Below are 12602 nucleotides of genomic sequence, written 5' to 3' on the forward strand. Positions count from 1 at the left end.
CTTCCTTCTCTAACTCTTTCTTGCTGTAACCGTTCTTCTCTAACTGTCTGTAGAATTTCTGTATGCTCTCCTTCCTTCCTTCCTCTTCGTCCTCCAACATTTCTATTATTCTTATCATATTTGTTATGAAATTTCTCTTTGTACTCCTATCCACGTCGCTCCTCTTATGGCAGTACACTCCCGCTGAGCACTCTTTCTGGTACCACCTCGTAACCAGGCCTTCTCCTTGTTTTATTATGCTCATGTCTAAAAAGTTTATTCTTCCATTTTCTTCCAACTCTATTTCCAAGCTTATGCCTTTTTCTTTATCTTACTATTAAATATTCTGTGAATATTTGTTAAGCGTAAAAAGTATAGTATCCAAAAGACAAATAATTGTTTTATATAATATTGCTGACTGAAGTGTTTTATGTATATTTATTGCAGAAAATATATAGTTTACAAATTTACAAGTAACAATTACTTTCATCAGCATCCCTCTGATTGTATATTACTATAATCTCTCATTTCAGAAACAATGTGTTTAACAATAAGTTTAGTAAAGTAAATATTTAGCTCCACAGAGCATTTGAACCACATTTTTCACATTACTAACACATGCACTTAATCCTTATTAATTATTCTTTTCGATATTTCTTTTTATATGTTAATTTCAAACTGTTTGTTGGTACGTATAAAATCACTTTAATCATTAACAGGATTTTCTTCATTAGTAGGTTGTGCCTCTGCTATTTCTTTCTCCGTTAGCCTAAATACAAAATTAGAAGAAAATTAAATTCATTAAATAAACTTTATTATGCTGAAACTAAGCTGTAAAAAAATGTACTTATTTTTTCCTATTCCAACATTTGGGATGTCATTATATCTATTATCCTATCTCAAAAAAATTATTATCGTCAGAGTCTAAATGTTTGCTTTTGTACTCATATTTTTTCTTAAAGGCAATAACACAATGTATAGGGAAGGAGCAATAAGACAATGTGATCCGAAATCGTTTCGCATGAATGACTGTGCATACTCTAATTGTACACCATATACAAGCAAATTGTACACAACAGTCAAGCTTAGGTTGGCTCAAATATAAGAATACGATTATATTCCGTTCTTCATAACCTTCGTGCACAAAGACGTAAAGAAAAGTCCTGAGTTATGATCGTTTTCATATACATTCCGAAAGGAATTAAATCTTCAAATTTCGGATTTATGGAAACTTATCTTATGGTTCATAAATAGTGAGGTTGGAAATACATTTTAACGAAAAAGATTGATTTCACACTTTGTGTTGAACAATTATAGGGAACGTCTGAAGATATAATTTTATTTATCTTGAAGTGCTTTAGGTTTTGAGAAAAAAAGAAGATAAAGTCTTTCAAAACATTTCCACAAGTTTTAGGGAAACGCACGGAAGAGCTAAAATCATTCGGCTGATAGGTAATCTAACCTACTGGTGCATTGATTAGTATTGCTGATTTGTTCGTTGATCAGTGAGTTTGCGAGTATTTGGTTTCATCCGTGTCTCAGCTGAATCAACTACTCCGCTGAGGTGAAACGGACGTAATCATCATATGGAATTTCCGTTTAAGAAAATTCCTTGCCGATAGTACGACAAGCCGGTAATTTACAATCTCCTTCACAACGTTCAGTTAACACCACAAAATCTGTGTATTAGCCGGGAACAGAAGCTGGGATTGCGAACACTAGCAATACAGAAAATGGGAGGCTACAACAATGCTAATAGTACGTAAAAATAATTTTTCCACACATATATTGTGTTGCGGTTTAGTAAATGTCTCTGCACATTTTCAATTATTAATCTATAACACTCATCTCTTGTCTTGAAATTTATGGAATATTCAATTTTCATGTAGACGGCGCCAACACTTAACAATTATCTTACTAGAAAAATCATTTGCCAAAAGCTATAAAATTCTTAACATATGCATACGTTCTTATTTGTATAAACAAATAGTAATGAATGGGACCCTCGTTTGTACCCAGTTCGCACTAGTGAACTGTGTGCTGAACAAAGACCATGTGCGAGGGTTTTCTCGGTGTTCTCTCGTTGCTTCCTACGTTTCGTTCCTCCATTTCATTCATTATCACCATCTCCCTAAACCTCGTTCTATACATAAACACCTCTATGACGACTTCATTTTCGCAGTTTCAACTTGTCAGCTTCTCGTCTATGTTTGTAAACAAGAAGAGTACAAATAAATTCATTATGTAGAGGCAGCAAGGCTCAGTGATAGAGCGGTCACCTCTAGTGTGCAGAGTCCCTGGTTTGATCAAATCTTACGCGAAGTGAGCTTTGTGGTGGACAAACACCGTATGCGTGGGTTTTTAGCGGGGTTCTCCCGTTCTCTCCCACTTTCTTCATTCATTTCTCATCATCACCGTCTTCAGTATTCGGCGAATAACTGTGGGACGTTAAACACTATTTATTGGAATGATGTTTGAAGTGAGAATCGTACGACCGGGCCCACATCTCGTCAAGATAAAGGAACTTCGTGAATATTGCTTCCGGAATGTTCCCGAGATTCTGAATACAATATATTTCTCCGCCAGAATCATGAACAGAACAGGCGCTGCTACATGGATACTTTGAAATCCACATTGCTGGTAACGAGTTGTTTAGAACACTCGCGACTACAGAAGTGTATGTTTTGTTTTAATAGTTATTGAATTGTTCTATTAAATGTCTCACCATGTAACTACCTATAATCAAAATTTTTTCCCCTCTGCATACTAATTTAGGCAACAAAATATATATATACTTACATGCTGGTTTTCCTTCGGTTTTGTTCTTTTCGAGAAGGAGCTTGAGATAACCACCTTCCATCTACATCAATTATAAATGCCTCCGTCACCCCATCTATCCTCTTTTCCATGACAGAAACTGTTCAGTGAACAAAATAAATTTTAAATTTAGAACCTAAATATATATATATATATATATATATATATATATATATATATATATATAGACCCTATATATATATATATATATATATATATATATATATATATATATATATATATATATATATATATATATATATATATATATATATATATATATATTAAATTAATGTACTAAAAGTAACACACTTATTAGTTTAAAAACAAATACCACTAAAGGGAAGAAGACACCCGCTTTGTCTAATGGCTTACCTTCTGTTCGCGTGGTCCTGGGTTCGATTCCCGGTGGGGGTACAGTTGAACGAAAAAAAAAAGTGGTTCGGATTCCACTACAATCAGTAGGTCCCAGTATTCTTAACCACCAAGGAACGTTAAACTATAGAAAAAAAACTAAAGCAAAGAATATAAATTATAATAAGTATTAGGAACTACGAAGATATTCTAGTGAAAGGCTTGCATATGTAAAAGACAAATACATTAATATTAAATATGAATTAATTTAATATAAATTTTACATTTGTGAAATGGACATAATATACGTTTGATGACTTTTCCTCACAGTTACTGTTAACATTTTACAAGTAAAATAAATTTATTATTGCTGCAGTACAGTTTTTCATACTTTCTTACACGGTTACTACAAGTAAAAGAAATTTAAATTTGGAGCAGTAATTTAACTAGTACAGCTTTTTGCAATGATTTTGTTTATAATTACCAGGTTTCGCGACATTCTAAACTAGAGATGATAATTGACAGAGGATATTTTTTTATTCGAATCATTAAAATATTCAGGTAGAGTATCGATGCATTACTTGACCATAGGCGTAACTAGAGGGGGCCAGGGGGGCCTGGCCATCCTCAAACCAAAGCTGACCGTCTGATTCTTTTTACTGGACGAGAATAATGTAATAAATTTACCTAAATTTACGGATAACCATTTTAGTGGAGTTTGCATTTGACCCACTTAGTGACTATATTTCGTCCACCCATCGATTTTTTTAAAATATGATCTAATGCCTGGATGTAATAAAATCCCTGAACCCCTGTGATAGTGGGTAATATAGAAATCTCTCAACTTGCGTTATACGTTTCTTTAATTGGATAGCTTCATTAATGTAAACTATTTTTGTACTGTTTCAAGTAATTAACATTATTGACGCAATAAGTTCTTCTTTATATATATGAAAAGCCAGTATTATGGAATATTAATGTTTGAATTGTTAAGATTCTCAGAGCAAACTCTTGTATTAAGGTATTGTAAAAAACAACAGAAAGAAGAAGCGGTATCCTTAAGGTTCTAATCTTAAGCGATTGTTGAACTTCTACGTACAAGGACAAGCATATATTACCCACTCCAAAGTGACTATTCGACATCTTCCGTTACTTTTATTTTAATCGTTGCTATTCAACCCTGATAGGCTTCTTTCCAAACAATGTAATTGGTTCCGTTTCTTTCTCTACTTTCTACATTAAAATTAGTTCTGGCGAGGGTGTGAACCTTTGATGAGGATAGATCATTACATTTGCAGAGCGAGCGTGGAAATACTGGCAAGAACAAAATTTTAACTCGTGTTATTGTATTTAATCGAGAGGTATGAGTAGCAAAGAGAAACCCGTGAAAGTTATTGAGGGTGTGAAACTTAATACACAAAATTTTCTCAGTTAATTTATAATCAATGTATGCGTATTTAAAAAGCTTGAGTACTTTGCTAAGGGGCCGCAGTGGCTAAGTGGTAGAGCATTTGCCTCTAGTACGTGGACCCTGGGTCGATCCCAACTCAGGCCAAGTGAGCCTTATAATTAATAAACAAACACCCTGTGCGTAGGTTTTCTTAAGATTCTACCGTTTCCTCTCACTTTCTTCATTCCACGAGTTCCTTCAATTCTCATTATCATCATCACCATCACACTTAGCCTTGGTGCATAAACCCGGGTGTCTAAATTAGATCCATTCTTCCCCATGATTTTTGGATTCGAAATTTAAAAAAATGATACCTTATACATAAAGTAATTGAACCAAATTTTATTCATCCGGTAACCTTTAACTTGAACTCAGCATTGTACGAATGCCTTTTTGCAGCCATATCTTGTAAAACGTAACCTGATGTGAAAAAAAAAAATGCACAATGAACACCACAACAAGGTCGCACAGAAACACCAAAAGCACGTATTATTAACTACTTTACTAGTATCTTGTAACGTGTTGGGCTAACAATGAGCACAAAGGCAAGAAGCTACAAACTTGAAAGACATGTTGCACGAAAACAACAAAGTGGAAAATGCAAGGAAAAAGACACTATTGTGTGACACGACCACCTTTTGGATCCAAAAGTTCCGAAAAAAAGTGCGACTTATACGTGAGAAAGTACAGTATTTCATTTAATTTCGAGTATTTGCTGGTGTTGTGTTTGCTACTAAAATTAAAGATCCAGAGAGCCAACTACTGACCATGATTTCTTTATGGAATCTTTACTGATTCTATTGTATTATTATTATTATTATTATTATTGTGAACGTGGACGTGAAAGCAGGGGAAGCGGAACTTAAGGTATTATAAAAGCATTATATGAAGCCTTCCTAAAAGGTTCTTCCAATTTTCAGAAGTAAGGAGCCATGCCCCCCCCCCCTTCGGGAAAAACATTCTGGTTACGCCACTTAACATATTTTTGGCTAACTGATCTCTCATCTGTTGTAAATGTATTTTGAAACTTATGAGACATCTACAAAATTGATGTTCTCAGAAGCCTGGGTCTTTTTTTAAACGACTAAGATTTGTATTTTTGTGTGCAATTTAATTCCACAAGTTATATTACAAATATATTTGTCACTGACTGCTGGTCCATTGAAGCAGTATAACAAAATCCCTTCGCAAATTAAATGGAATGAGAGAAATGAAGTTAGATTGCATTCTCTAAAGCTGTGTTTTTCGCAAAGTAAAAGCAAAAGTAATTAATACTTACAAATTAAAAGTTTACTCAGATTGGGATAAATCTTCGTGAGAGATTTCTTTCATTTCCTTCCGACCCAACTGAAGTTAGAAGCTATTTGGTCTGTGAGGAGGTTTCGACATATCCCTCGGATAATGTTTGGAGCCTTATTTCCTCCTATTTCCATTAACTTCTGTCTCTGTGGGAAACAGAATGAAGCTTTTGAAATAGAACTTACTACTACTAATCAGTTAACATTTAACAATGTGCAAATATTAGCAACTAACGAAGTATCTATCTGTCAGTATTCACTTAAGCTTCGTTCCTAAACGTAGCTTACGTTGTCCTTCGTCGAATAGCTATATAGCAGCCCACAGCAGGCCACAAAAAATTGGGGATAGGAAAAGTTAGGGGTGCAAAATGACTATGTTTACTGAAGGTCTATCTATATTTTCCTATAGTAAAGGTCCCTATGTTAAGGTGCCACACGATATTTTGAGGTCAGTATCCCTAGCCCCTTTGGTTGTGGGTTTGCTACATATTTTGTAACAGTGTGAAATATAGAATACAACATCCAAACAAGAGACTCAAGGCAATGTAATAACTACTATCACTGATGAAATTTCAACTTTTAAGGATCCCTCTTAAAAAAATCACTTTCTGCATCAAAAACATTATTTTCACCTCATCTTCAGTTCTCACAGATGGCAAAAATTTACTTTGGGTCGCACAGTGACTTCAACACCTAGTTCTTCGGCTGTCAAGGGTATTTTTTTGGTTTATTTTATTATTTTTTTTGTCTAAATTGTGATAAAGGTAGAAATCAACTACCTCTGGGGGGCTGCTAACCTCTTTCGCTCGCTCAGCTATATTTCGTGAAATAATGAGATCTTACATGTGCAACCTAAAGTAAAGAGTTGTCTAATCAATTTTTCCAGTAAAATTTATGAGTGATTTGGGGTAATAACATTAAACCTTATTGAAGTAAAATTTATAATCTTGAAAAAAAAAAACTGTTAGATAATTCAAGATATTGTTGATCGGAAGAAAGCGGTGGTATTATTTGCACATAATAAACATCAACACAACTTAAATTTTACTATTTTACTTAATTTTTAAGTTAAAATTATTTGAACAGAAGAGAGCAGTTGTCAGCTTCCAAGTTTTATTACTTATGACTTACATGACTGGAATCTGCTACCCCTTAATTTAAACAGCATCCCAATTCTCCCACGATGCAGGATTATCATGGATATCTAAAATTAAACTAGAAATCGAATCCGAAATTACGAAGGTAAGCATGTTAGCCATTTGGCTCCCAACGTAATTCATAATCACTCTCATTGATGCTTACTAAATATATATGTAGAAAATATTTCAAAAAGAGATTTCTCAGAAAGCTTATAGGCGAAGCAGTAGAAATGTTGACACACCGAACTAGTATATTTGCTAAGCTCAACAAGGGTTTTATTCTGTACTTGGTATAAGGAACGCACAGTATTATGATCCTGGCTAGCGTAATCAAGCCCTGTACATTTTTCTCACAGATCGAATACCGTTTAAGGGTAAGAAGGTATTTCTATAGTATTTTTCAATGCAAATCTTATTCATTTCTGCAATTAGATGAAGAGAAAGCACTGCCATGAAAAAAAAGTATAAAACTAATATGAACACCATTAGTTATTGTTGAAATGTTATTTAGTTTAACCATCGGTGATCATCATGAGAGTATCTCATATCGACCTACAGTTTAACACATAATGGATTAAGGTACATGCATTGCTGCCGGTAATCCAACACAAATCTCTCTCATAAGTGAGAACTAACCATTTAGGCCACAAATACACGCAGGTGTTTGGTCGAGTGACGAATTCTCCCGTTTTTAGTATATGTTCTTATGAGTATTTGAATTCTTTCTACTGAACTAATTTTCGTAAATCAAAGAACCATTAAACGTATGAATTACCATAATCTCCATCAAATTCGAATCTTCGGCCAACTCCGCTTCCAAATCATTCATATCCTCAACACTGTCGAGTGGCAGCTTATTGAACGATTGTGAGACTAAGGAACAAACACTATTTTCTTTGGATTGTGGAAAACCTCTTGCAGCATAACTGTCAACTTAACACTTTATTTGATTCTTTCTGATTCTCCAGAAGCTTTTGTTGTAAATCTACAAAAAGAAAATTAGAATAGGGTTACAATGAAAAAGCGATAAATGTATACCCCAAATATTGTAAGTTGAAATATGTAACTATTTTGGCACGATTTTTTATCCCCCTTTTGCCAAAGCCATCAACATTGGGACACCTAAATATATATAAAATATAATTATGAAGAAAACTAATGGCATTCAACCCCTCTCGTTGTCTCTCTCCTACATCTGCCACATTTCCCACACCTTTCCACCCTAAAAGTAACGAGGTGTCGAAGCCATCGGATACAACCAGCTGAAAGTGACTATTGCCAAGGAATTGGGCTGCCATCGGTAAATAATTCCCCCTCCCTCTCCTCCTTAGTAGGATTATGAATATTGAAACATAGCGTCTAGCTTTTCTCCTCACTCTTTCATCACTCGCTCACTTTCCAGGGAGGGATCGAAATGTTCTTATTTATGTTTTGTAATTTGTGATATTTAAAACTTTTATTTTTTATTTTTTCGTAAAATATAGTTCAGGAGTGCGGTCAATGAAACTTCACAGCTAATTTAACTTAACCTCTTTAGTGATTATCCTAAGAAGATGCAAATTAATTTATAATTCTTGTTTATATTGAAATTCTAGAGAGATTAAAGGGCAGGAAAAATGTACCATCCACGGAACTACAAAAAATATACAGAAGCTCTAGAATTAAGAGAGTTCTTTGAACAAGTGCCAGATCTGATAATTGGGACCATTTTGTCTGTGCCACAGCCTTAGTCCCTTGAAACAAAAAAAGTTAGTTAATGTTGAGTTTAGCGTCCCACGATTATGCCATGTAGGGTAAAGGAGACGTGGAGAACTGATTATAGTGGAATCCGAACCACTTTTTTCGTTCAACACTACCCTCACCAGGAATCGAATCCGGGACCACGCGCACCAAAGAAAAACGTGACAGCCACTAGACCAAGTGGTGGTCGAAAAAAAAAATCATAACTTCGTTGGGTAAGTGATAAAGCAAAAACATTTTCTTCTTGTTAAATGTCAATAAATGTGACAAAGCAACATTTTCTTCTTGTCAAATGTGATAAAACAACATTCTCAACATTGAATTTTTCAGAAAATTTCAGAGAACAAGCAGGAGCATAGGCAGGTCCTGGGTGTCCGGATCTTTGAAATCCTGACTTCTCTGCAAATTTAGTCTAATTTTAGGGGTAATTTTACAAATTCTAATATTCTTTAGCCTCAAATGGTATTTGGATCCCTTCGAAAAGCTTTGGATCCCCCCTCCCCCCAAGCCCGAAATAAATTCTTGCGTACGTGTCTGACAACAAGGTATCACAACATATAATTTGAATTCAAGAAACTGAAAGCGAATTCAAAATGATGAATTTCAAGATGGCAGCAATCAACATCAATGTTCATTAATAGAAATCTTTATTAACTCACGATTTGTGGAGATTTTTTTTTTTTTTTTTTTTTTAACTAAGGAGCATAATACGTTTCTTACCGATAACATGATCAAGCTTGCGGGTGAGGTCCGTGCAAGGTTGGCACTTCACATCAGCCTGCTCTCTTCGAGTACTATCTTTTTGTTGAGGCCTTGGAGGTGTTGGATATTTGATGGGCTCTGAACTGCTGCTACCCGTATTGTAAAATTCACTGTTTGACTCTGCAGTCTTCTTTGCTTTCTTGGGTGATGGCGCTTCACACTCGCATATATCTAGAAGTGGCTTCCTTTCGCGATAGCCTTTGCCTCGTTCTTCAGATTCAGAATCTGCCAATAAGTTTGAAGAACTATACCCATCTTCATACCTTTTGCACATTTTCTGTGCTCTGTTTAGATCGTCTGCAATTTTAAAATTTTAATTAAAGTAGAACATGATGAAATGTTAGTGTTGTTGTTCGAGGTCTTCATAAGTGCACTAAAACAAGTGTAATTCAATATGATTAAACATATACATCAACTATTTAGAGATTTTTTGTCCTACATTCCTAATCCTCTCTCAAATTAGAATCTTACACCAACATTAAATGACACCCCTTTCCATGATTATTCTTCATGAAGTTGAGAAAGCAAACATGCCTTTCTTAGAGTTTTCTTTTAAGCTAGTTAACATTCAAGAACTTAAGTGAAATTAAAGCATCGCCAAAAATATATAGTATAAGCATAACAATACACGGCAAATTCGTGCATCTGGAAATGAAATGATAACTTGGCAGATAGGATGATTTTTCCTTTTAAAAACAAACTGTTGCTATAGTAATGAAGTAATTTATGAGCTTTTATTTCAACTTTCACAAACTTTTATATGAATCGGCTATATTCTTAAAGATCCAAATTAAGTCGATTGATTGATGTATTAATATTTATGAGGTCGTCAATGGCGAGATTATTTGTTCCCGTCTGGATATGGTGATTAGCCTTCACATTAAAATAAATTGTAGCTCAAACGTAAGTTCGACAAAATAAGAATAAAAGTATATATATTTAAGTTAAAACGGAAGTCGCAAAGAAGCTTAAAAAGTAACAAAATATATAACAAGAAAACAAAACAGTAACACGCAAAATATAAAATAAGAATGCAATAATTCTATCACATTCAACCTACTCAATGATTGACAGTTTCCCTATGAAACCCACACTTATCTTCTAATAATTATCGCCAGAGCCACAGCCCGAGTTGGTGAGTTTTAAGGGGGGTGGTCGAAAAAAACGGGTGGGACAGAAGAAGAGTTCGGGAAATCAATATTACTATAATTCTGAAAATTCAAATTTGTTACCCTAAAACTTTAATGATTGCGGGAACAAAAAAAATTTCCGGAGTGTGGCCTCCTAGAACCCTTTACCTATGAGACTGGTTGTTACTGAGCTTGGGAACATTCTGGAACTTCTCCGAACTTTTAGACAAATTTCGGAGCTGTTTATTCCTTACGTTCATGATTCCTGGTTCTTACAGCATTATCTTCAATTATGAACCAAACTTTCGAATGATTCCACAAACTTGTCATGGATGCATAAAATTGGAAATATTCGAAGTCCATCTAAAAATGGACCACAGACACGAAAAAAAAAAAAAAATGGGCCACAGGTGACACGAGAGTTCTCTCCATAATTCGACATGTCCTATTACATTTCAAGTAGGCTGTAAGGTGAGAATAAGATGTTTTCCGAGAGGATAGTGTTATTTCTGGGTATTATTTATTTTTCAAAATTCCGTCTCTCTTCACACATTTTTTCTTCATACCTAATAACCGTATTTCAACGAAATGTGAGTTTGTTTAGCCTAGCGTATAAACTACTCTTGAGGTAATATTGTGTTTCTGAAGACCTCTGGGGAGAAATAGGATTTTTCATTCAGCCAAAAATTTGAAAAAATATTCTTGCTTTACGTCCCCAGAGGTGAGCATTCTCACTCTTTTAAACATCCTAATTACTCAGGTTTAATTGATTACTTATTTAACATGTTAACCTATACCATTTTATTATTACCAACATTATTTCACCCATAAGGACACGAAGGCAGAAAAATCACATAGGGTCTCCAACTGGGACCCCTAGCCCTTAAGAGATCCGGGGTTTTTGGGCTATGTTTTAGACTTTCAGTCAAGCAGCTACTGCATCGTCACTATTTATCCTAGGATCATGGTTCATACCTCATTCTCTTCAGAATGGAGCTGGCTTTCAAATGGTACCACTTGCATAAAAGGAGAGGGAAAAATGATGTCAAAGGGAAAATTTCGGAGGGAAATTTTTCTCTCTCTCGCACTTTGGGCCCCTCTGGAGCGGCCCTGTGTGAACGTAGAGATCTAAAAAAATCTGATAAATAGTACTTGGTATACTGAATGTGTGTGCCAAATTGCAAGTTTCTATTTTGAACACCAAGGGCGGGAGAAATTTTATCAGGAATTCCCACCATGCCCCAAAATACCGTAAAACACCATGATCTCAGGTAAAAAATTTCCTGAGACATCCCTAATTACCCTAGGGTCATGTTTCGCCCATCATTCTCTTCAGAATAGAACTTCCTTTCAGGCGGTATGACTCACGTGTTTCCCTCATGTATCTAAGGCGGGAAAATGAGGAAAAACGGAATTTTTGGGGTCTAATATCCTTTTTTTTTTTCAACTTTTAGCCCCTCTGGAGCCCCCTGTTTTAACGCAGAGATCTGAAAAAAATCTGGTAAATACTGCTCGGTGGGCTGAATGTTTATGCACAATTCCAATTTTCCAGGTGCAAAAGTAAGCCCGCCAAAAAAAATATACCGACAATGCCCCATATTCCCGTATACAGAGGGAAATTTTTAAACATTCCCTGAGACATCCCTAATTAACCTAGGATCATGTTTCGCCCATAGTTCTCTTCAGAAGGCAGGAAAATGAGGAAAAACGGGATTTTTTGGGTAAAATTATCCCTTTTTTCAACTTTTAGACCCTCTGGTTCCCCCCTGTTTTAACGCAGAAATCTGAAAAAAAATCTGGTAAATACTACTTGGTGGACTGAATGTTTGTGCAAAATTTCAATCTTCTACGTGCAAAAATAAGCCCGCCAAAAATACTTTACACAAACCCCTCCAAAAAAATATTACACGAAAATATATATTTTAGAATTATG

At 35.0% G+C, this 12602-nt stretch overlaps 1 protein-coding gene and 1 long non-coding RNA gene across 2 annotated transcripts; both read right to left on the reverse strand.

The window, feature by feature from the left end:
• Window positions 1-445: 445 nt before the first annotated feature.
• Window positions 446-2890, reverse strand: LOC145665746 (uncharacterized). The gene is made up of 2 exons (XR_014127632.1): window positions 2779-2890; window positions 446-748 (listed from the first exon to the last, which is right to left on the reverse strand). It is a non-coding gene; the product is annotated as an uncharacterized LOC145665746 (long non-coding RNA).
• Window positions 2891-5903: 3013 nt separating this feature from the next.
• Window positions 5904-9888, reverse strand: LOC145665747 (uncharacterized). The gene is made up of 3 exons (XM_081732882.1): window positions 9498-9888; window positions 7813-8022; window positions 5904-6045 (listed from the first exon to the last, which is right to left on the reverse strand). The coding sequence occupies exons 1-2, from the start codon at window positions 9811-9813 to the stop codon at window positions 7967-7969; spliced, it is 372 nt and encodes a 123-aa protein (XP_081589008.1). The 5' UTR covers window positions 9814-9888; the 3' UTR covers window positions 5904-6045; window positions 7813-7966.
• Window positions 9889-12602: the final 2714 nt, after the last annotated feature.

Source organism: Thermobia domestica, chromosome 12, assembly GCF_964235325.1.
Source record: "Thermobia domestica chromosome 12, izTheDome1.hap1.1, whole genome shotgun sequence".
NCBI classification, from domain to species: Eukaryota; Metazoa; Arthropoda; class Insecta; order Zygentoma; family Lepismatidae; genus Thermobia; species Thermobia domestica.

Coding starts and splice junctions, on each gene's coding strand:
- LOC145665747 (XM_081732882.1), bottom strand. CDS start 9,813: ATGTGCAAAAGGTATGAAGATGGGTATAGTTCTTCAAACTTATTGGCA. Junction 8,023..9,497: donor CAAGCTTGATCATGTTATCG/GTAAGAAACGTA, acceptor TTCTTTTTGTAG/ATTTACAACAAAAGCTTCTG.